We start from the raw sequence: 22413 nt of genomic DNA, 5'->3' as shown, positions 1-22413 counted from the left end.
ATAACACGCACTTTTTAGGCAAAATTTTTTAGCCTAAAGTCTATGTGCGTGTTATACGCCGATACACCCCCAGGAAAGGCAGGGGGAGATAGGCCGTCGCTGCCCGCTTCTCTCCCCCTGCCTTTACTGGGGTCTAGAGCCCTGCTGCCGGCCCTTCTCTCCCCTTGGCTATCGGCGCCGCTGCCCGTTCTGTCCCCCTGACTATCGGTGCCGGCACCCCACTGCCGGCGCCGATAGCCAGGGGGAGAGAAGCGGCACCGACAGCCAGGGGGAGAGAAGCGGCGCCGACAGCCAGGGGGAGAGAAGGGGCAGCGGCACCCATTGCCGGCGCCGCTGCCCCGTTGCCTCCCCCCATCCCCGGTGGCATAATTACCTGGGTCGGGTCCGCGCTGCTGCAGGCCTCCGGCGTGCGTCCCCTGCGTCGTTGCTATGCACGGCGCGGCGCACTGACGTCATGTGCCGCGCCGTGCAGCGCATAGCAACGACACGGGACGCGCGCCGGAGGCCTGCAGCAGCGCGGACCCAACCCAGGTAATTATGCCACCGGGGATGGGGGGAGGCAACGGGGCAGCGGCACCGGCAATGGGTGCCGCTGCCCCTTCTCTCCCCCTGCCTTTCCTGGGGTCTAGAGCCCTGCTGCCGGCCCTTCTCTCCCGCTGGCTATCGGCGCCACTGCCCATTCTCTCCCCCTGGCTGTCGGCGCCGCTTCTCTCCCCCTGGCTATCGGCGCCGGCAGTGGGGCGTCGGCACCGATAGTCAGGGGGACAGAACGGGCAGTGGCGCCGATAGCCAGCGGGAGAGAAGGGCCGGCAGCAGGGCTCTAGACCCCAGGAAAGGCAGGGGGAGAGAAGCGGGCAGCGACGGCCTCTCTCCCCCTGCCTTTTTTTACCCAAATATACTTGGTAAAATGAGGGTGCGTGTTATAGGCCGGTGCGTGGTATACCCCGATAAATACGGTATGTACCAGGGCAAATACAATCAATCAATGCCGCAACTAGATTTACATGAAGGAGAAGAAGCAACTGGAGTTGATACTACTGCCACAATGTCTCCCCCAATCAGGCAAACCCCTGGGAATTTTACCACTCGAGAGATTTATAAACCTTGGACACCCCAAGAACATCTGTCCATAGTGCAACAGCTCCCTGACCTAGTAGAACGTCCTATGCCATTTGCAATGGCAATGAAGCAGATCCAGGTAACTTATTCAGCCACATGGAAGGATCTGCTACCTCTTTTAATCTTAAAAGCGGTAGAAGCTACGGGACAAAAGCTTTTACAAGCAATAGTGGAAAGTGGAAGTAAGTCAACCTAGTGAATATAAAAAGGGAAGGGTTAGATTCAGCAAGAGTGTTCTACAGGGGAATGCAGGATTGGGCAGAAGAAACCTCCCTGTCACTTGCTAATATAATCCAGGAAAAGGCGGAGGGAGTAGAACAATTTTTCTACAAACTCCAACAGAGATGGACAGATCTAGGTTATGACAGAACTGGAGATGTAGGAGAAACAATGTTCACAATGGCTTTTGTGGAGGAACTGCAGCCCTCTATAAAAGGGAGACTGCAGGATTTCAAGTCTGAATGGAGATCTGCCTCTCCAATGGACTTTCTCCGAGCAGCAAGAGGGTTGGAACAGAATACAAAAGTGATAAAGAAGGTGTGGCAGTGTGGCAAGGAAAGGGTGTATTTCCCTTGCTATCTCTGCAGAATGCTCCACCTGTGGCCTGATTAATGAGGTATCAGGAAGGGAAAGTGTGTGTTTAAAAGGAAAAGGAACAGAATAGTTGGGGCTCTTCCTAGGAGACAGCATGTGGGCTGTAGGGAAGAGACAGAGGCTGCTGAGGAGTACACAGCCCGAGCTGAGTGGCTCAAAGAGAGTGACATTGTGAGTAGAAGGTTGCAGGGGGACATATGTTTAACCGGCTGAGGGAAGCTCAGCGGTTGTTAGTCAGGACAAGCTGATCTGTTTAGTCAGTGACCAGACGGTCTAGGATTTTGTTTTGTTCCTGCTTTTTGTTTATTTCTTTCCCTGCAACCTGTCTAATAAAACTGGCAAGGTGCCAGATTTGCATTACAAGCGTTTGTTTGCTGGTTTATTGAGAAGAAACGCATCCTGTGGCGTGGTCCAGGACGATCCCAGAGCTAATCCCCAAGACGGATCGTCACATTTTGGTGGAGGGTGCGGGCACGCCGTTGCTAAGGGCAACCCGTTGCCAAGGGCAACAGATCGCATCAAGCGAGTGGGCACTCTTTCTCAAGTAAGGAGACAGGTGGACGGGCCACCTGCAGAGTGCAGATTACGTTTTGAGACTGTGTATAAAGGCGTTGCTAGGGGCAACGGAAAAATTTTGTTGGCAAGCGGCTGACATTTCGGCAGAGGACTATACTGTGTTTGCAAGGTTTGAAGTGTTGCAAGATGGATGTCCTGATAAGTGCTTTGTTGCAGACTGCTGCAGCACAAGAGGAAGCAAGCTTTGCAGAGTTTGAAAAGATTGCTATGCATGAGGCATGGCCCAAGACGCACTGGGGAAACTTGGTGTTTGGATTCATTGGAGGAGATGCCCAAAAAGGTCATTGTGAACTGGATCCAAAGATCTTACGGGACTATGAGAAAGTCAAGACAGAGATCCTGACTAAAGTGGGAGTAAGCCAAGCTGCAAGACTACAGTGTGCACTGCAGCCTAACAGTGATGCTGGGTTTAAAGTTGCAGAGCTACTTAAAGAGCAAGTGGAGCGATGTTCTGCAGCAGAGAAGCTGGTGAGAGGTGTCCAGCACCAGCCCATAACTGATTGGACGGCAAGAGATTCTGGTAAGACTGTTCCAGGGGTTATGGGGGCCATGTTTAATGACTATGAGACTGTACATAAGAATGATGGGACTGTGCATAAAAAAGCTGAGTCGGAGGGTGGTGTTTCCCTAGTTGACTGTGTGAACAGTGTTCAAGGTGGTACCAACCTATGTCCAGTTGCAAAATCATGTGAGGGTGGGGAACCCCTCATGAAGACTGATGAGACTGTTCACACTGTGCAGATCGGATTGAAAAAATCTGGTGAACAGAAAATGTTAAATGCAGGACTGGGAGAAAATGTATTAAAACACACTTTGCCTGAGTTAGGTCCTAGTGCTATGAACTGTCCTGTAAATTTTGAACATGTGCAATCTGATAATGTTTTTGTTGAAAAACTTATGTTGTGTTCAGATGTAAAGAGAACTGCTGCCACCTCTGACAGGACAAAAGAAAACCTGTGTGAGCTGGCAATAGAAGGTAAAAAGATGACGGTTTTGTTAGACCCTAGATGTGTAATAAGTCTGGTAAAGTCCAGCAGGAGAAAGCCGGACCCCGCTATAGTGTCTATGCAGGCTGGTATTTGGGGTTATAAAACGGTTAATGTCTGTATTTCTACTCCCTATGGTACTATAGGTCATAAGGTTGCAATAGAGCCCTCCTTGGAGTATGATGTAGTACTGGGGACGGATTTTCAATTTTTTCAGCAATTATGGGAAGACTGTCAGGTGACTAGAGCAGGAACACCTGATAGGCCCACAACACTTGACTTGCATCACACATTAGAGGAGAGTTACTCAGCAGAGGCTGAGGACGGGGAGTGTCAGCAGTTACTAGATGTAGGTCAGATAGGGGTCTGCCAGACTGCTGGGGGAGCTGAAGACCAGACCGTGAGTCAAGTCCAAGAGGATCCAGTGACTCAAGTGACAAGTTTGACTCTGACTGAAACAGAATCTTCAGTGAAACCAGAAACGGATCAGGTACAGGAACATGGGTTCCATCCGCCAGCTGAAGATGAGTCCAAGGTGGGGCTAGAGTTGCGCGGTCATCTGGAAGAGGTGACTGGAAAAGAAGCTACAGAGATGTCTGTGGATAATGCAGAAGTACTGAAGAGAGTACATGTGGAGCTGGGTGCTGTGCTTACTGTCACAGACAGAGTCCTGAGTGAAGGCGATGTGATGTCTGGACCAGAGATGGATCGTGACCAGGAAGGTCGAACCACTGGACCAGATGTTGTTGCAGACCCAGGAGCCCTAGACCTTTCTGCTGGGCAGCAGAGAGACAGTGTTGAAGTGAAAGAGAAGTCTGCCAGTGAGCAGAGAGACAGTCCAGAGAGACTGTCCAGGAACTACCCTGAAGCCCAAGTGGCCAAGACCCTTGAAAAGGGGGAGACTACTCCTAAAGGTGGAGAAGAGTCTGAACGAGTTGGCTTGAAGGAAGAGACAGGCCAAGCACAGGTGACTGTCAGAGGACAAGAGAATGTCACAAGGTCCAGCAGCGAGAGTAAGGAGACCGCTGTAAGTAAGAGATCTCGGAAAAAACGCGCTGGTCTTGGTAAAAAAAGGGAGCAGATCCAGAACCTTGAAGAAACCTTACAGATGGTTTCTGCTAAATTGTCTCAAAAGGAAGAAGTAGTTCATCACCTGACAGAGGAGAAAGAAAAAACGCTTGCAGACTTGAATAAAGAGCAGGAAGCAACGCTTCAGCTGCAGAAAGATATGGAGCGCCACAAAAGTGAGTTTGCGGCTCTGCAGGATGAACTGTCCCGCTCCCAGGGTCTTATGACCAGCAAGGAGAGAGAATTGGAGATTCTGGCCAAGCAGATCTCATTCAAGGATGAAGAAGTGAATGTCCTGTGTGGGGCATATCTGGCTCTACAAAGTGATCACAAGGCTAGGTTGGTTGCCATGGAAGAGCTGGAGAAGGAGAAAGTGGTAATGGCTCATAAGGTGCAGAGCCTGGAGGCGCAGAACGAAACGCATATTAAGTCTCGCGCAGCTTCCTTGGATGCACTGGGTACTCAGCTCTCTGAACAAGAGGCTCAGCTAAAAGTCTATGAGCAGAAAGTGTCCAAGATGGCGCAACTGAATAAAGACAATGAGCAGATGAGAGAACAACTGCTGTCCCTGGAGGATACTGTCAAAAACTTGACAGAATTGCTGGAAAGTGAGAAGAAGAACTCTTCTAAGCTCAAGAGTGAGCAGCAGAAATGTTTAAAGCTGGAAGGGGACATGAAGGTCCTAAAAGAAAGCCGTGACCAAGTTATAGCAGAACTGGCTAACGAGAGGTTAAAAGTGTCTCAGATGGAAATTGAGGCCAAAGCCACAGCCGTCCGTGTAAAAGAAGAAAAACTGCTTGTGAGGCAAAAGCTACTGGAGACAGGGATGCTTTCTCTAAAAAAGGCGGAGTATGAACAATGGACGCAAGAAACAGTAGAGTCTGAAGACCATGAGAAGAAGCCATATGAAAGGTCCTCTGAAGCTGATACTGAGGTGAAACCATATGGGAAGTCCTCTGAAGCTGAGACTGAGGTGAAACCATATGGGAAGTCCTCTGAAGCTGCAGAGATATTAACATTGCATGGTGAAAATTCTGAGGCAGAGAAGTTCTCTGAGGTAGAAGTTAAACCAGAGATAACTGCAGAAGCTGCAAGTAAAGTTAGTGACACATCTGAAGGTGCAGGTGAAAAACTGGCTAAAGGAGCCAAGAGTTTTCAGTCTAAAAATGAGCCTGTGAAAGTCGGTGTCCCTAAAGAAAGGGCTAATAAGAAAGCAGAGTCCTTAAAAAGAGGTCACTGTGATAGAAGACTGGGTCGTGGTGGAAACCCTGAGAGGCACTGGATTAGAAAACACTGGAAGAAAGTCCGCAGAAGTAGAATTTGGAGAAGAGTCCGTCTCAAGGAGAAGAGGGACAGGTGCATTAAAGGGAAGCCTCCTGAAATTGTGGAGGATGACTTAGAAGACCTGCAAATGGGTGATACAGGCTCGGTTGGCCACCAGCAAAGTTCGTGCAATGGTCATACCAGTGACAGAAGAAGACAATGGCCTAGAGCATCTGCCTTGTCCGCACCTAGTGTCCAGAGCACTGCACAGACCAAGATGAAGAACCTGGTGTTGGAAAGGTGTGACATGAATGGAGCTTTTTACAAGGAATTTGTCAAAGGTGACCAAAAGTCTTGTGCTCGGTGGCTGATGAAAGTGCGAATGAAAGAAGGGTGCACCATTGAAGTGGTGCAGATAAAATCTACTGATGAAGGAAGCCAAGTGCCTCAAAATCTGTTGGACGTAGTTGTTCAAGGAAAAGGAAAGGCAGTTGGACTCTGCCTTTTGAATACAAGTGCTCCTTCCCGGTGGTCTGAGCAGAGGGGGGGGGATATGTGGCAGTGTGGCAAGGAAAGGGTGTATTTCCCTTGCTATCTCTGCAGAATGCTCCACCTGTGGCCTGATTAATGAGGTATCAGGAAGGGAAAGTGTGTGTTTAAAAGGAAAAGGAACAGAATAGTTGGGGCTCTTCCTAGGAGACAGCATGTGGGCTGTAGGGAAGAGACAGAGGCTGCTGAGGAGTACACAGCCCGAGCTGAGTGGCTCAAAGAGAGTGACATTGTGAGTAGAAGGTTGCAGGGGGACATATGTTTAACCGGCTGAGGGAAGCTCAGCGGTTGTTAGTCAGGACAAGCTGATCTGTTTAGTCAGTGACCAGACGGTCTAGGATTTTGTTTTGTTCCTGCTTTTTGTTTATTTCTTTCCCTGCAACCTGTCTAATAAAACTGGCAAGGTGCCAGATTTGCATTACAAGCGTTTGTTTGCTGGTTTATTGAGAAGAAACGCATCCTGTGGCGTGGTCCAGGACGATCCCAGAGCTAATCCCCAAGACGGATCGTCACAGAAGGGCAAAAAGGAAGTATTGTATGCCAGTCAGAATACCGGAACAGACACCGGTGCTCAACCTAGGCATAACTTTCAGTGCCACTATTGTAACAAACCAGGGCACTTTAAAAAGGAATGTAGAAAGCCTAGGCATGGATACATGTGGATGTGTGTGTGTGTGAAGGGATGAATAGAAGGTATGATGGGAGTTGTAGTACCCTCAAAAGCTATGTCTGAGTTATAACCTAAGTTGCTGAGTATGATGCCCAATTGTCCTTATGACTCCTCCTCAGTGGTTTTGTATGTATTGTTTTGTTGAGAAAGCTGATAAGTTAGTCCAAACGTTAATGATATATACAAGTGATAAGACAAGTAGAAGAGGAGCAGATTTTGTTAGTAGCTTGATAGGGTGTGGTTAAAATCCTAGACAAAAGAAAATGGAGACTCAAGATTTTGATGGAAAAGCATGTGGTGAGTGAAGAATGGACTATGGATATTAAGGCAGTTGAAAGTTTGAAATATAATGGGTGATGGACAGAAGTATTCATATACAGCAGTGTGAGTCGAATGAAGAGAGCCTTCGTTTCAGGGTTGAGAAGATAACTTCCAGATGTTTGAATGGGGGTAGTTGTTTTTTCCAATGGTGGGGACAAAAATGAGATGATGATGAGGAGTGCTTAGTGTTATAGAATGCAGAGGGCACGGTAGGTCTCTAGGAAAGCTGTGTGATACATGATTGTTACTTTGATTTTGTGTATGTAGTTATATGATGGCGTTCATAGGATGGCTCTTATAATATAAAGTATGTTGGATATATGCAAGGGGTTTTAATGAATAAGGAATACATGAAATGTGAATGTTTTCTTTGTGAAGCGGTTTGTGTCAGTTGTTTGTGCTGCAATGGTACCACTTAAACTAGTAAACAAAAACAAAAGAAAGGCCACATGGTAATAACTGAACCTATTTGATGATATTGTAATAATTTCCTAATAAGTTTTGTTTTCACAGTTGTGCAAGATGGAAGCCAAAGTGAAGTGTATGAGAATATGCAATTAATTGTCTGGTTGTATTATAGGAGTAAGAAAAGAAGGAGATGGCCAAGGGAAAAATAAATAAAATAAAAGAGGATATACATTTTTTTTAATTGATAGGCATTACCTAAGCATTTAAAATTAGCTAATGAGTATTTGATTATTAATGCGCATTGAAGGTGATTTGTTTTAAAAAAAATTTGAAAGAGCTCTATATATTTTGATTCTTTTACATTTTTGGTGAGAATGTGTGTTGGGCCCTTTGTGTTGTATGTTGAGTATTTGTACATGTTATGTTTGTTTTGTATGTCTCCTGATGTTGTGACACATGAACACAGTTAGTTAGTAGATGTTCATGGTTCAATGGTTTCAGGCAACAAACTAAGACTAAGAATTTGCAAAGACCAAGACCCAAAGGGGAGATGACCAGTGACTTCGAGGAATGGGAGGAGAAAAGTGGGGGCTTATAGGGAGAATGACAGAACAGCCTCCTCTCCTGAAACACAAAGTCCCATTAGACATGAAGAAAACATATATCTACTGTTTGAAATTGAGTATGTTTAGAGTATATGTATACACAATATAATATACATTCATGGTCGTAAACTTTGCTACCCCTGAAATTTTTCAAGAAAATGAAGTATTTCTCACAGAAAAGTATTGCAACAACATGTTTTGCTACACACATGTTTATTCCCTTTGTGTGTATTGGAACTAAACCAAAAAAGGGAGGAAAAAAAGCAAATTTGACATAATGTCACACCAAACTCCAAAAATGGTCTGGCCAAAATTATTGTCACCCTTTCAAAATTGTGGAAAAATAAGATTGTTTCAAGCAGGTGATGCTCCTTTAAACTCACCTGGGGCAAGTAACAGGTGTGGGCAATATAAAAATCACACCTGAAAGCAGATAAAAAAGGAGAGAAGTGCCAAGAAAGAAAACTGTCTGAAGACTTGAGAAACAAAATTGTGGAAAAATATCAACAATCTCAAGGTTACAAGTCCATCTCTAGAGATCTAGATTTGCCTTTGTCCACAGTGCGCAACATTATCAAGAAATTTGCAACCCATGGCACTGTAGCTAATCTCCCTGGGCTTGGATGGAAGAGAAAAATTGATGAAAGGTTTCAACGCAGGATAGTCCAGATGGTGGATAAGCAGCCCCAAACAAGTTCCAAAGATATTCAAGCTATTCTGCAGGCTCAGGGAGCATTAGTGTCAGTACGAACTATCCATCGACATTTTAAAAGAAATGAAACGCTATGGCAGGAGACCCAGGAGGACCCCACTGCTAACACAGAGACATAAAAAAAAGCAAGACTACATTTTGCCAAAATGAACTTGAGTAAGCCAAAATCCTTCTGGGAAAACATCTTGTAGACAGATGAGACCAAGATAGAGCTTTTTGGTAAAGCACATCATTCTACTGTTTACCGAAAATGGAATAAGGCCTACAAAGAAAAGAACACAGTACCTACAGTGACATATGGTGGAGGTTCAATGATGTTTTGGGGTTGTTTTGCTGCCTCTGGCACTGGGTGCCTTGAATGTGTGCAAGGCATCATGAAATCTGAGGATTACCAACGGATTTTAGGTCGCACTGTACACCCCAGTGTCAGAAAGCTGGGTTTGCGTCCGAGATCTTGGGTCTTCTAGCAGGACAATGACCCCAAACATACGTCAAAAAGCACCCAGAAATGGATGGCAACAAAGCGCTGGAAAGTTCTGAAGTGGACAGCAATGAGTTCAGATCTAAATCCCATTGAACACCTGTGGAGAGATCTTAAAACTGCTGTTGGGAAAAGGCGCCTTCCAATAAGAGAGACCTGGAGCAGTTTGCAAAGGAAGAGTGCTTCAACATTCTGAGAGGATTAAGAAGCTTATAGATGGTTATAGGAAGCAACTGATTTCTGTTATTTTTTCCAAAGGGTGTGCAACAAAATTTTTGGAATTTGGTGTGACATTATGTCCAACTTGCTTTTTTTCCTCCCTTTTTTGGTTTAGTTCCAATACATGCAAAGAGAATAAACATGTGTATAGCAAAACATGTGTTACTGCAATCCTTTTCTGTGAGAAATACTTCATTTTCTAGAAAAATTTCAGGGCTGCCAACATTTACGGCCATGACTGTATCTATACATTCTACATTGCATTTATTTGAATAACTTCAATGAGTTGATAAGCAATTTATAATCATAATAATGTAATATGAAGATGCTTTAAAAAGAACACTGTTCTTTGGTAGCTATGGTACCCTCAGAACTATGATTGTCGTGAACTTAGGTATTCAAGATCAATGATAGAATATCAGAGAATCCACGATTGATGCAGTTTTAAATGTTAGCTTGTTCAAAATTGTAAAAATATGTGTGGTGTCCCGGTACCGTATCGTATACGTTACCTATATAGAGGTCCCCATAGAGTCCCTAGGACGTTGGGGTCCCTCTTTTGTAGTTATCCCCTTGTCACCTCTCACTTAGTCGATGACTATATAGCAGTTCTTATTAATATTAGTATAAGTATAAATATGTATATATTTAGTTATCTACCTGTTCGGAGCGTAGCAGGACCTGCGGGTCACGTGATTAAGTTAGAACTCTATGGTTTTGCTACAGGACTTTTGGAGGTTCCCGTGACGTGTTCACCCACAATGCACTGCAACGGTGAGTGACAGTCGTTACGGACCAATCCAAAACGGCCGGCCCCTGCCCATATAAGGGACCAACTATCTTGATCCCTCTCTTTGGTTGCTGACTCTGGAAGAGGTAGGACCTTTGCAGCTTAAAAGACGATTTACTAGGCCAAAGCCTTGTGGCCTAGGCCTCTAACATAGCGGATAGACTAAGCATTTCCCCGCTACTCATCGCAAGATCACTGGACCTAATTACTCCCCTAAATCCAGCGGATCTCTGCTATACAATTCTTCAGAAGCTAAATTGGGCTTATCTGATCCCATCCAACTGCCAATCGCTGCTCAAGCTATATGTAAAGAGACTGTTATCTGGACTGTTACTGTTACTACATGCACAGAAATTCTTCAGTAAAAGTTCCTGCAAGTTTTCAGTTAACAGTGGTTGTGGACAATCCTTTATTTCTGCATCACCTATTGCTCTTGGGAAGGGTGGCAATAGGCCTATCAAGAAACACAGCATTTAACCCTCACCCTGGCTTCACGAGTGACAAGGGTTAACAGCGCCCTCAACTATCCTGAACACCAACACCCTAAATACCCTACAGCCCCACAAGACCGTATCCTTTCATACCCCACAACATATGTAATACATAAGACAGGATATATGGTGACCACTAGAGATGAGCGAAGTTACAGCAATTTGATTCCCGGCTCGGTGGTTGCTGACTTTAGCCTACATAAATTAGTTCAGCTTTCAGAGTTCAGAGTCTCCTAGGACTGTATCCACCTTTTCCAGCCCACCATAGGACCTGAAAGCAGAGCTAATTTATGCAGGCTAGAGTCAGCAACAGCTGAGCCACAAGGTATGTGATGAATTGAATTACTGTAACTTCGCTCATCTCTAGTGACCACACAAAATGAAGTTCTACTACAATAAACCCCTCCAACTGAACTGTTTAGAAAGTTCAGATAGAAGAGTTGAAGATGTTCACTGAGATGTGTAAGATAGGGTAGACTGTAAATGCGTAAACTAAGCGCAGGTACACTTGCGCGTTCTTCCAAAAGAGTTAACGGTGTCTGGCACCACTGATACTGCTGGGCTAATGTTATAGGCAGATGGCTAGAACAGCCCAGAATCCAAACATGCAGACTAAGGTGGTGCTACGAGTGAATGGAATACATTCAATGCAGTGTCAAAAGAAGAAAGACTCGGCAACTCACCATGCAGCAGATAAACTTCTCTTTAATCCAAGAGATGCATGAACGTACACATCAAGGCAAGGGAGGGAGGCAGGGGTTGCAGGTAGGACTGTGGCGTTTCGTGCCGACCTGGCACCTCTTCAAGCTACTTGCAAAGTAGCTTGAAGAAGTGCCAGGTCGGCACAAAAACGTGCAGTCCTACCCGCACCCCCTGCCTCCCTCGTCTTGATGCGTACGTTCATGCACCTCTTGGATTAAAGTGAAGTTTATCTGCAGCATGGTGAGTCACCGAGTCTTTCTTCTGTGGTGTCCCACTACAGGTACATAGCCTGTATTACCTGTAGGCCCTGTAAGGTTGAGTCCCACAGTGACCTGGGGGCTCCCCTGCTAGACCCCTCGGGGAATGTAACATGGGATAAAGTGAGCCTTAATACCCCACAGGTGTTTCATGACTTTTGCAAATGTAAAAAAATAATAATAATTTTTACATAAAATGCTTGTTTTCCCAAAAATTTTACATTTTTAAAAAGGGTAATAGCAGAAAATACCCCTCAAGCTTTGAAGCCCAATTTCTCCCAATTCATAAAACACCCCATATGGGGATGAAAAGTGCTCTGCTGGCACACTACAGGTCTCAGAAGAGAAGGAGTCACATTTGGCTTTTTGGAAGCAAATTTTGCTCTGGGGGCATGTCTTTATGAAGCCCATATGGTGCCAGGACAGCAAAAAAAAAAAAACACATGGCATACCATTTTGGAAACTAGACCCCTCAGGGAATGTAACAAGGGGTTAAGTGAACCTTTATACCCGACAGGTGTTTCCCGACTTTTGCATATGTAAAAAAAAAAATTTTTTTTAACCTAAAATGCTTGTTTTCCCAAAAATGTAACATTTTTAAAAAGGGTAAAAGCAGAAAATACCCCCCCCCCCCCAAAAAAAAAAATTTGTAACACAATTTCTCCCGAGTACGGCGATACCCCATATGTGACCCTAAACTGTTGCTTTTAAATACGACAGGGCTCCAAATGAGAGAGCGCCATGCACATTTGAGGCCTAAATTAGGGACTTGCATAGGGGTGGACATAGGGGAATTCTATGCCAATGATTCCCAAACAGGGTGCCTCCAGCTGTTGCGAAACTCCCAGCATGCCTGGATAGTCAACGGCTGTCCGACAATACTGGGAGTTGTTGTTTTGCAACAGCTGGAGGCTCCGTTTTGGAAACAGTGGCGGACCAGACATTTGTCATTTTTATTGGGGAGGGGGGCTGTGTAGGGGTATGTGTATATGTAGTGTTTTTTACTTTTTATTTTATTGAGTGTTAGTGTAGTGTAGTGTTTTTAGGGTACAGTCGCACAGGCGGGGGTTCACAGTAGTTTCTCGCTGGCAGTTTGAGCTGCGGCAGAAAATTTGCCGCAGCTCAAACTTGCAGCCGGATACTTACTGTAAACCTCCGCCCATGTGAGTGTACCCTGTACATTCACATTGGGGAGGGGGGAGGGGGACATCCAGCTGTTGCAAAACTACAACTCCCAGCATGCGCTGACAGACTGTACCTGCTGAGAGTTTTAGTTTTGCAACAGCTGTAGGCACACTGGTTATGTATCACTGAGTTTGTGACCTAACTCAGTGTTTCACAACCAGTGTGCCTCCAGCTGTTGCAAAACTACAACTCCCAGCATGTACGGTGCATGGTGACTGCTGAGAGTTGTAATTTGCAACAGCTGGAGGCACATCGGTCGTGAAACACTGAGTTAGGTAAACAAAAAAAACTGTTTCACAACCATTGTGCCTTCAGCTGTTGCAAAACTACAACTCTCAGCAGTCACCGACAGCCAACGTGCATGCTTGGAGTTGTATTTAGGCAACCAGCAGATGCACCACTACAACTCCCAGCATGCACTTTAGCTGTTTGTGCAAGCTGGGAGTTGTAGTTATACAACAGCTGAAGGTACACTTTTCCATAGAAAAAATGTGCCTCCAGCTGTTGCAAAACTACAAGTCCCAGAATGCCCATAAGGGAATGCTGGGAGTTGTGGTTGTCTGCCTCCTGCTGTTGCATAACTACAGCTCCCAGCATGCCCTTTTTGCATGCTGAGAGCTGTTGCTAAGCAACCGCAGGAGGCTGTCACTCACCTCCTGCTGCTGCTCCGGGACAAAGGTCAGTCCCTCGCCGCCGCCGCTCCTGGGGCCCCAATCCCAACATTGACGCCGGGGATCGGGGTCCCCAGCTCCCGGGGTCCACGTCCCGCACCCGCTCACGTCCTCCGGAAGAGGGGCGGAGTGGGTTGCGGGAGTGACACCCGCAGCAGGCGCCCTGATTGGTCGGCCGGTAAACCGGCCGACGAATCAGGGCGATCGTGAGGTGGCACCAGTGCCACCTCACCCTTGCTGGCTCTGGCTGTTCGGGGCCGTCAGCCAGTAATTCCGGGTCACTGGGTCACTGGAGACCCGATTGACCCGGCATCGCCGCAGATCGCTGGACTGAATTGTCCAGCGATCTGCAGCCATCGCTGACATGGGGGGGGGCGATGACCCCCCTGGGCGATATGCCGCGATGCCTGCTGAACGATTTCAGCAGGCATCCGGCTCCGGTCCCCAACCGGCTACGCCCCCGGTCCTTAAGGACTCGGAATGCAGGGCGTATCCATACGCCCTATGTCCTGAAGAGCTTAAGGTCAAAATGGGCCTTGCCCTTAAGGGGTTAAAGGGGTACTCCAGTGGAAACCCCCTTTTTTTTTTTTTAACTCAACTGGTGCCAGAAAGTTAAACAGATTTGTAATTAACTTCTATTAAAAAAATCTTGATCCTTCCAGTACTTATTAGCTGCTGAATACTACAGAGGAAATTCTTTTCTTTTTGGAACACAGATCTCTCTGCTGAATCACGAGCACAGTGCTCTCTGCTGACATCTCTGTCCATTTTAAGAACTGTCCAGATTATGAGAAAATCCCTATAGCAAACATATGCTGCTCTGGACAGTTTCTAAAATGGACAGAGAAGTCAGAGAGCTCTGTGCTCGTGATGTCAGTAGAGAGCACTGTGTTACAGAAAGAAAATAATTTCCTCTGTAGTATTCAGCAGCTAATAAGTACTGGAAGGATTAAGATTTTTTAATATAAGTAATTTTAGAAGTTGACTTTGTTTGAAAAGGATATACGCTTGTTTATACTCGTAAATATAACTCTTCCCTACTTTACTGAATTACCTACATATATCTACGACTTATGTAAATTGCATAATTTGTTAAAAGATGGCGAACATGTAAGAAAACACAAATAAAAATAATCACACGTTACAGAATAGCTTAGTGTCTGCATATATATATATTTGTGTTCGGGGCTCCATACATGTACTAGTGACAGGAAAGATTGCCTACATACCTATACAAGATCTTACCTTAGCATAGCTGTCTGAGTTGTGCCATAACCGCACAATGAGGGCACGCCTATAGAGGGCATGCACTATAGTGAAGGAAAAAAATAAGGGAGGGTTGGGAGGGTTCCACAAACGACACTTGCTCCTCCCCTGTAGAAGAGGGGGGAGTTATATACACACGCCCCCACCTGGAAGTGCAGGGAGTGATAATTACTTCCGCCCCTCGCACAAATACAGCCCTGCGGGCTTTATACTTGTATTCGGGGCTCCATACATGTACTAGTGACAGGAAAGATTGCCTACATACCTATACAAGATCTTACCCTTGCATAGCGGTCTGAGTTGTGCCATAACCGCGCAATGAGGGCATGCCTATAGAGGGCAAAAAGCAACCATGGTAGGATAAATACAATTCCTGAAATAACACATCCTACACCCAGCATCAATCTTCACATACCCGAAGTAGACTATACCTAGTGTGCTGAAAGAGTAGCCCCGACCAACGAGTGACTACTAGAGGTGGTAACCATACCTTGAAAACTGTGGTAGTAACGTCCATCTGTAAAGAAACGACCTGAGAATGATAACATTCCCTGCCAAATATACTAACTGAACTATACCTATTACCATCCCTACTTGTGACATTACTTCAAATGGACACGGAAAGGCTAACTTCATGGCAGGTCTGACAAGCACCAATCCCCTGCTTTTTAAGAGGCAAAAAATAAACCTGGTGATCAAGAACGTGCATGCGTTCGAAACAGGTCCATGCGAGTGGCCTGCCGGCATGGTGATGGTGTTTGAAGTGGGCTCCCAATTTTAAAACCAAGAATAAAGATTCAACATTTTAAAGGAACTGCTGGACTACCTCTTTCTTCTATTGCTGATACGTATGAAGCCCGGCCAGGCTTGAAGTCCGTGCAGACCGTGGAGGAGGTGAGCCGAAAAAACGTTTTGTTTTAATGCAAAAAATAAACTGACAGGTAAATGACAAGAAATACCTATCTACCTGATAGACCGTGTGGGTCATGTCGCATGACAAGGTTCACGAAGGCACCTTACCTGATTGAGACTGTAACAACAGACATTCCTAACTAGCCAATGTACTGACCCAACTGGACTTGGGAGTGATGAGTTAGGTCCTATGTAGACATAGCTGGGGGGAGAGGAGCTGTGTACATCCTCATTCTCCCCCTCACACTTCTCCTGGCTTACAGCACGGCACCCACGTGACCAGGCTCAAGCAGGACTGCTGTGATTGGTTCAATGTGTGAGTGCTGTGATTGGTGAGCACTCACATATTGAGAACTATGAGGAAAGGAATGACGATCTGACCACAGGCTGTAGAAGAAGTGTAGGTCAAGATTCTGGATTATGCAGCGCTTCCTGTCTAGAGAGAAATTACTGAAAAAGGTACTTTCCATTCCACATGGGTTATGTGAGTATATTACAAAGTTATATAACTTTTTAAACTGTTGCTAACTGTATAGAATTTTTCACCATTGGACTACTCCTTTAAGACACAATCTCTCCCTTTCTTCCACAGCTAAGCTCCGCCCCTAACATGTGATGGTGACATCATCACAGGTCCTACATCTCCACATTCAGCAGTCCGGGCCAGGGGAAGAGAGGGAGGGTAAGAACAGAGGTCGGTTCTGCAGGACTAATGTAACAGGGACGGCGTTCCTCCTCTGGAAAAAGCAAAGGAACGCCGTTCCTGCAGGACTCGAGCCCTGAGAGCAACCTGCTTCTCTGTTAATCCCTGCAGCGCTGATGCCTTGCCCATATCCCCGCTAGGGTTGCCACCTTTCCCTCAGAAAAATACTGGTCGTGGGTGTGGCTATGTGGGGGTGCAGCTAAAAAGGGGAAGGGCCCAATTGCACAGAGGACGAGGGATCAGGGGTTTAAGAAATGGAATGGGGGATGGGGTGGGGGTAAAGAAATGGCACAGGGGATGGGATGGATACAATATATAAGCGGGGGGAACTTTCCTATATCGCTCAAAAAAAATAACATTTAGAGAATAAAACTTACAATTGTAAATAACATTTATTTAACAACAGGCAATAAATTTAAGGGGTTACCCAGCAAATACAAATATAATATAAATACATTTGACAACCTCACCAAATAGTGCAAATGCAAACATTGTAACAGCTCCTCTGTATACACACTACCAACAACAGAAAATAGCCGATAAAATTTATGCCGATAAAGCCCTCATATAGCTCTGTAGGTGGAAAACTGAAAATGTTATACTGAATAAAACAATGATACACAGACCAGTATACTATAAAGAATCTGTATACAATATGTGATTATATACAGGACCATTTGGCGGTAGATATCAGCTGTACACAGAATCTGTACACCATATGAGTGATTGCAGTTACATTTTGGGACTCACAATTACGTCTTTTCTGATCAGCGGCGTCCTCTTTCCTTTTCTTCCCTGTCCGGATAAGACCGCCATGTGGATCTCTTAACATCTGCAGGAAAAACATGTCTGACTCTGCATTTTTCCAGTGCCCTCCCCTCCTCTACACAATCTTCCCATCTATAGGCCCACAAACTGTAATAAAGCCCTCCTTGGTGTCCTGCACAGTAAAAGGGAAGGTAGGTAGCCAGGTAAATAGGTAACTAGGTAGGTAGATCAGAAAGCCGGATATGTAGGTAGGTGACAAGCCAGGTAGGTAGGGGGCTAGCTAGGTAGTTAGGCAGCCATGTATGAAGGCCAGGTACATAGTTAGATAGCCTGGTATGTATGTAAGTAGTTAGGCATCCAGGTATAAAGTTAGGTAGCCCCCCCAATAAGTATAGGCAGTTACACCCCCTCCCCCCGTTCCCTATAGGCAGAGTCACCCCCTCTCTTCCCCATAGGTATAGGCAGTTACCCCCCTCCCTCTCTTCCCCATAGGTATAGGCAGTTACCCCCCTCCCTCTCTTCCCCATAGGTATAGGCAGTTACCCCCTCCCCCTCTTCCCCATAGGTATAGGCAGTTACCCCCCCCCCCTCTCTCTTCCCCATAGGTATAGGCAGTTACCCCCCCTCTCTCTTCCCCATAGGTATAGGCAGTTACCCCCCCCCCCCCTCTCTCTTCCCCATAGGTATAGGCAGTTACCCCCCCCCTCTCTCTTCCCCATAGGTATAGGCAGTTACCCCCCCCCCCTCTCTCTTCCCCATAGGTATAGGCAGTTACCCCCCCCTCTCTCTTCCCCATAGGTATAGGCAGTTACCCCCCCCCCCCCTCTCTTCACCATATGTATAGGCAGTTACCCCCCCCCCCCCCTCTCTCGCTTCCCTATAGGTATAGTAAGTAATTGCCACAGGGGAATTAGGGTGGGTGGGGTGGAATTCAGAGACACACACACACACTGGCCGACAGACACACAAACACTGACACACACATAGTAACAGACACACACAGACACACTTACCTACTACCGCAGCACCTCTCCAGTCTCCTCTCAGTCTCGGCGAGTGACGTGACGTCCTGCGCGGGTCTGCGGAGTGACATCACTTCCGCAACGTCCCTCCGCAGATCCAGCCGCCCGGCCGCACAGCATTGCACAGTGCCAGGTAAAGTTTTAGACTGGGACTGGGAGACAGGGACAGCCTCAGAGTCAGACAGGGTGCTGTGCTGAGCGGCGAGGTGCGGGCGTGCGGCCCGCATCCCCGCTTAGCAGCGCCGGCACCGAACAGAACAGGAGTTTTTTTTTTAGGTTAGTGTGATGACATTGCATGGCCGGTATTTTTCATCCAAACTTACCGTCACAGCCCGGAATCTGAATGAAAATACCGTCTGTGCCGGTAAAATACCGGCAGGGTGGCAACTCTAATCCCAGTTTAGCAGTGGGGATGTAGTGAAGTGTGTCTTGCCCCGTGGGAGCACTAGTCCCGCCTGCAGCGCTCGCTATGTGTCTGGCCCCCTGCAGTAATATCCGCACTGTTCCCTGATCACTAAGAGCGGAGATCAGGAAACAGCAGCGGGGATTGTAAAAAATTGTGTCTGCAGCAAGCGCTAGGAGTTCTAAGTGTGTCTGGCCCTGAGCAGCGCTTCAACTCTACCCTGATCTCTGCGCAGACTGCGCTCTCACAGTGAGCTGTGTCGGCCGCCCGGCGCCCCTGTTGCTATGGTGCCCTGTGCGACCGCACAGCTCGCACACCCCAAAGGCCGGCCCCGAGTAGCAATTGACATTACCCCTTTAACCTGAAGAGGAGTCAGGCAACAGAGTAACATCATGAGTATTCCTGACAAGAAACCTGCATGAAGCTGGTGTGTTGCTCTGAAGGCGTGTCAGTAAACAAAAATGACCAATTGTGTCCAATACCCTAACCAAATTACCTACATCCACTGTATGCACCGCATGAAACATGTTAACCGTATGTACAGCATAACCTGCTAACAGTATACCCAACTACAAGTCGCTACTCAATATGTTATTGCTCTGAGACATGTCAGTAACAATAACCTATGTGGTGCATCCCCCCTACAGACGTGGGAGGTTTAAGAATATGTGCTTGATATATCTGCTATGAATGTAGGCACAATATGAATACTGTAATTGTGTATTGTAAATATATGTACAGCCAGGAGGTGCAACTGCTATTCAACACTAGGAATGAATGCACATCATAACCTACCCGCATACAACTATTGTAGTATGCAACAAATGCTGTGTACTGGTGCATATACATGCACCAGTACACAGCATTTGTTGCATACTACCATACACAAGCTGGGAGCATAAGTACCGTGAAAATGAAAGGAACGCTATGAATTTATGATCTAACACCATTGTGAGTACAGCATACACGCCTAGAAAATAAAGTGTAAACAATATATATCTAAAAAGATAAAGACAACGTGCAACTATGCCAGATAGTTGAATATGTCTACTATAAGTAACTGATAACGTGGTCGTGAAATACCACGGAGGAGGCTGCATCTGTCCTGAGAACGTGTCAGGTCATGACAATAAACCCCAATGTAATTGCTCTGAAAATTCGTCGGTAGCAACCGACATTAACCCCTTAAGCTGAAGGAGTCAGGCAAATAGGGCAACATCCTAACAAAGCTGTATAAGCTTTCCGTTTAAGCACTATGCACGAAAATGCAGTATGAAAGCTATGAGCATGAGTACAGTAAAGCTACCGGAGCATATGTGTAGTGTAGACTCGAAGGATGGAAATGCAGAAAAACTATTACCCATGTGCAGTACAACAAATAAAGCTATGAATGTAACCAGACTACCAGACTATGAGCGTAAAGTGCAACTATGCCGGATAGTTGAATCTGTGTACTATAACGAAATGATAACGTAATCAAGAAATACAACAGACGAGGTTGTATCTGACCTGAAAACGTGTCAGGTCATAAATACACAAATGACAAAATTGCTCTGAAAACGAGTCAGTAGCAACTGACATTACCCCTTAAACTGAAGAGGAGTCAGGCAACAGGGTAACATTGTGAGTATTCCTGAAATTGGTTGCTCTGAATGTGAGTCAGTAACAACTGCGATTCAACCCCTAATCCTGAAGGAACGAGTCAGGTGACCGGGTATTGAACAGCCGATTAGTGCCACTAAAATGATGACCACCCTTTGAACGAGCACCTGTGCTGGATAACCGGTAATTACTCACCGGTAATTTTGTTTCCCCGAGCCAGGACAGCACCACCTGAGAGAGGGACAGGAAACCTGAGGATAAAAAGAAGAAGAACCCTCCTCCTCGGCCTCAGTGAGTTTCAGAGACCAGAAGAGCCTTCTTAGTTAGTAAACATGACAAAAGCATATATTACTGAACAACGAGGAAAAAAAAGTGAACATCCACCACGTGAGAAAGAAACACCTGAAAACATAGGGTGGGAATGCCCTGGTGCTGTCATGGCTCAGGGAAACAAAATTACCGGTGAGTAATTACCGGTTTTCCCGGCCGCCATGACAGCACCACCTGAGAGATTATCAGAGAAACCAATTTAGGGTAGGATTACAGATTGCAAGACTTTGCGACCAAAAGAAAGGGAAGAAGAACTTCCAATGTTCACCCTATAGTGATGAAAAAAAGTATGAGGTGAAGACCATGTACAGATTTGGTCTATAGAAGCGCCCCTCCTTTCCGCCCAAGAGGTAGCTATTGCTCGAGTTGAATGAGCTCTAAGACCAGGTGGGGCAGGTAAGCCTGACACTGAATATGCTAAGGTGATAGCCTGTCTAATCCACCTAGACAAAGAATTTGAACTGGCTCTCTTGCCCTTATTATGTCCTGAAAATTGAACAAATAGAGAGGTACACTTCCTGAATTCTCTCATCCTATCTAGATATTCAAGGACACATCTCCTAACGTCTAAGGCACTAAGGGACCTTTCCTTAGCATTAGAAGGCTGAGAACAGAAAGAAGGAAGGACAATCTCCTGAGAGACATGAAAAGCAGAAACTACTTTAGGAAGATAGGCAGGATCAGGAAGGAACACTATGCTATCTTCCAGGAACTTAGTATAAGGTTCCTCACTAGATAGGGCTGACAGGTCCCCTACCCTCCTAGCAGTGGTGACTGCTACTAAAAGTACAGTCTTTAAGACTAGGTTTTTAAGAGGAATGCTACTTAAGGGTTCAAAGGGATCAGATAAAAAAAAAAAACTTAGTACCAAAGAAAGATCCCACAAGGGAACTTTCGGAACCCCAGAAATAGACAGACAGACAATCTCTTAAGAGCCTTAAAAAACCTTACAATCCAAGGATGATCTGCGGTCTTTAATCCCTTATCCAGACCTAACTGCAAAAAAAATCTAAAATTTTTGGTATATCTGGAACAGAATTCACCAAAAAAGGTTGATTGAGAAATTTCAAAAAAGGTCTTCCATGCCCTAATATATATTTTATTAGTGATCTCTTTCCTACTATTCTGTAGAATGGTTATTACAGAATCTGAGATACCTTTCTCCCTGAGGATCATCCTTTCAAATGCCATGCTGTCAGGTGGAGGCTTGTTATATGAGGATGAGACACTGGACCCTGGGTTAGTAAGTCTGGTAGTTCTGGAAGAACCCAGCGATCCGATAGGGATAGCTGTCTGAGGTCTGAGAACCAAGCTCGGCGTGGCCAAAAGGGAGCTAGCAAGATTACTCTGGATCCTTCCGACCTTATTTTTCTGATTATTCTGGGCAGCAACTGGAGAGGAGGGAATATGTAGACAAGTTGCCATTTCTGAGTCAGAGCATCCACTGCCCAAGGTCTGTCTTTTGGATTTAAGGAGCAGAATCTTTTTACTTATCTGTTTTCTCTGGTAGCAAATAGATCTATTTCCTGTTCTCCCCTAGAGCTGGCATATTTTTTGGAAAATTTCTGGGTTCAACCTTCACTCTCCCTGATTGAGCTGTTGGCGGCTTAGGAAGTCTGATTTTGAGTTCAGGGATCCTTTTAAAAGTACGGCAGTTAAAGAATGCAGATATTGTTCTGCAAAACAATATCGCTTCTTGTGGTCCCTTGCCGGTTTAAGACCGCAACTGTAGTTGTGTTG

The 22413-nt window shown here is 45.8% G+C and overlaps 2 protein-coding genes across 2 annotated transcripts in view; both read left to right on the top strand.

Moving 5' to 3' along the window:
* The window catches only part of SEMA6B (semaphorin 6B), a 974413-nt gene that overhangs the window by 930004 nt on the left and 21996 nt on the right, over nucleotides 1-22413 (top strand). The gene's annotated exons all lie outside the window — the stretch shown is intronic.
* LOC130368398 (uncharacterized) lies at nucleotides 1681-6635 on the top strand. Its single transcript, XM_056571996.1, has 2 exons — nucleotides 1681-5277; nucleotides 5317-6635. The coding sequence occupies exons 1-2, from the start codon at nucleotides 2416-2418 to the stop codon at nucleotides 6232-6234; spliced, it is 3780 nt and encodes a 1259-aa protein (XP_056427971.1). The 5' UTR covers nucleotides 1681-2415; the 3' UTR covers nucleotides 6235-6635.

The sequence above is a fragment of the Hyla sarda genome, chromosome 1 (assembly GCF_029499605.1).
Source record: "Hyla sarda isolate aHylSar1 chromosome 1, aHylSar1.hap1, whole genome shotgun sequence".
In the NCBI taxonomy this organism is placed as follows: domain Eukaryota; kingdom Metazoa; phylum Chordata; class Amphibia; order Anura; family Hylidae; genus Hyla; species Hyla sarda.
This window is presented reverse-complemented; position numbering and strand designations above follow the sequence as displayed.

Bases quoted from the DNA above. Each gene is read 5' to 3' on its own strand.
- LOC130368398 (XM_056571996.1), top strand. From the start codon at position 2,416: ATGGATGTCCTGATAAGTGCTTTGTTGCAGACTGCTGCAGCACAAGAG. The intron at 5,278-5,316 runs GTGAAACCATAT...GCTGAGACTGAG, and splicing joins CCTCTGAAGCTGATACTGAG to GTGAAACCATATGGGAAGTC.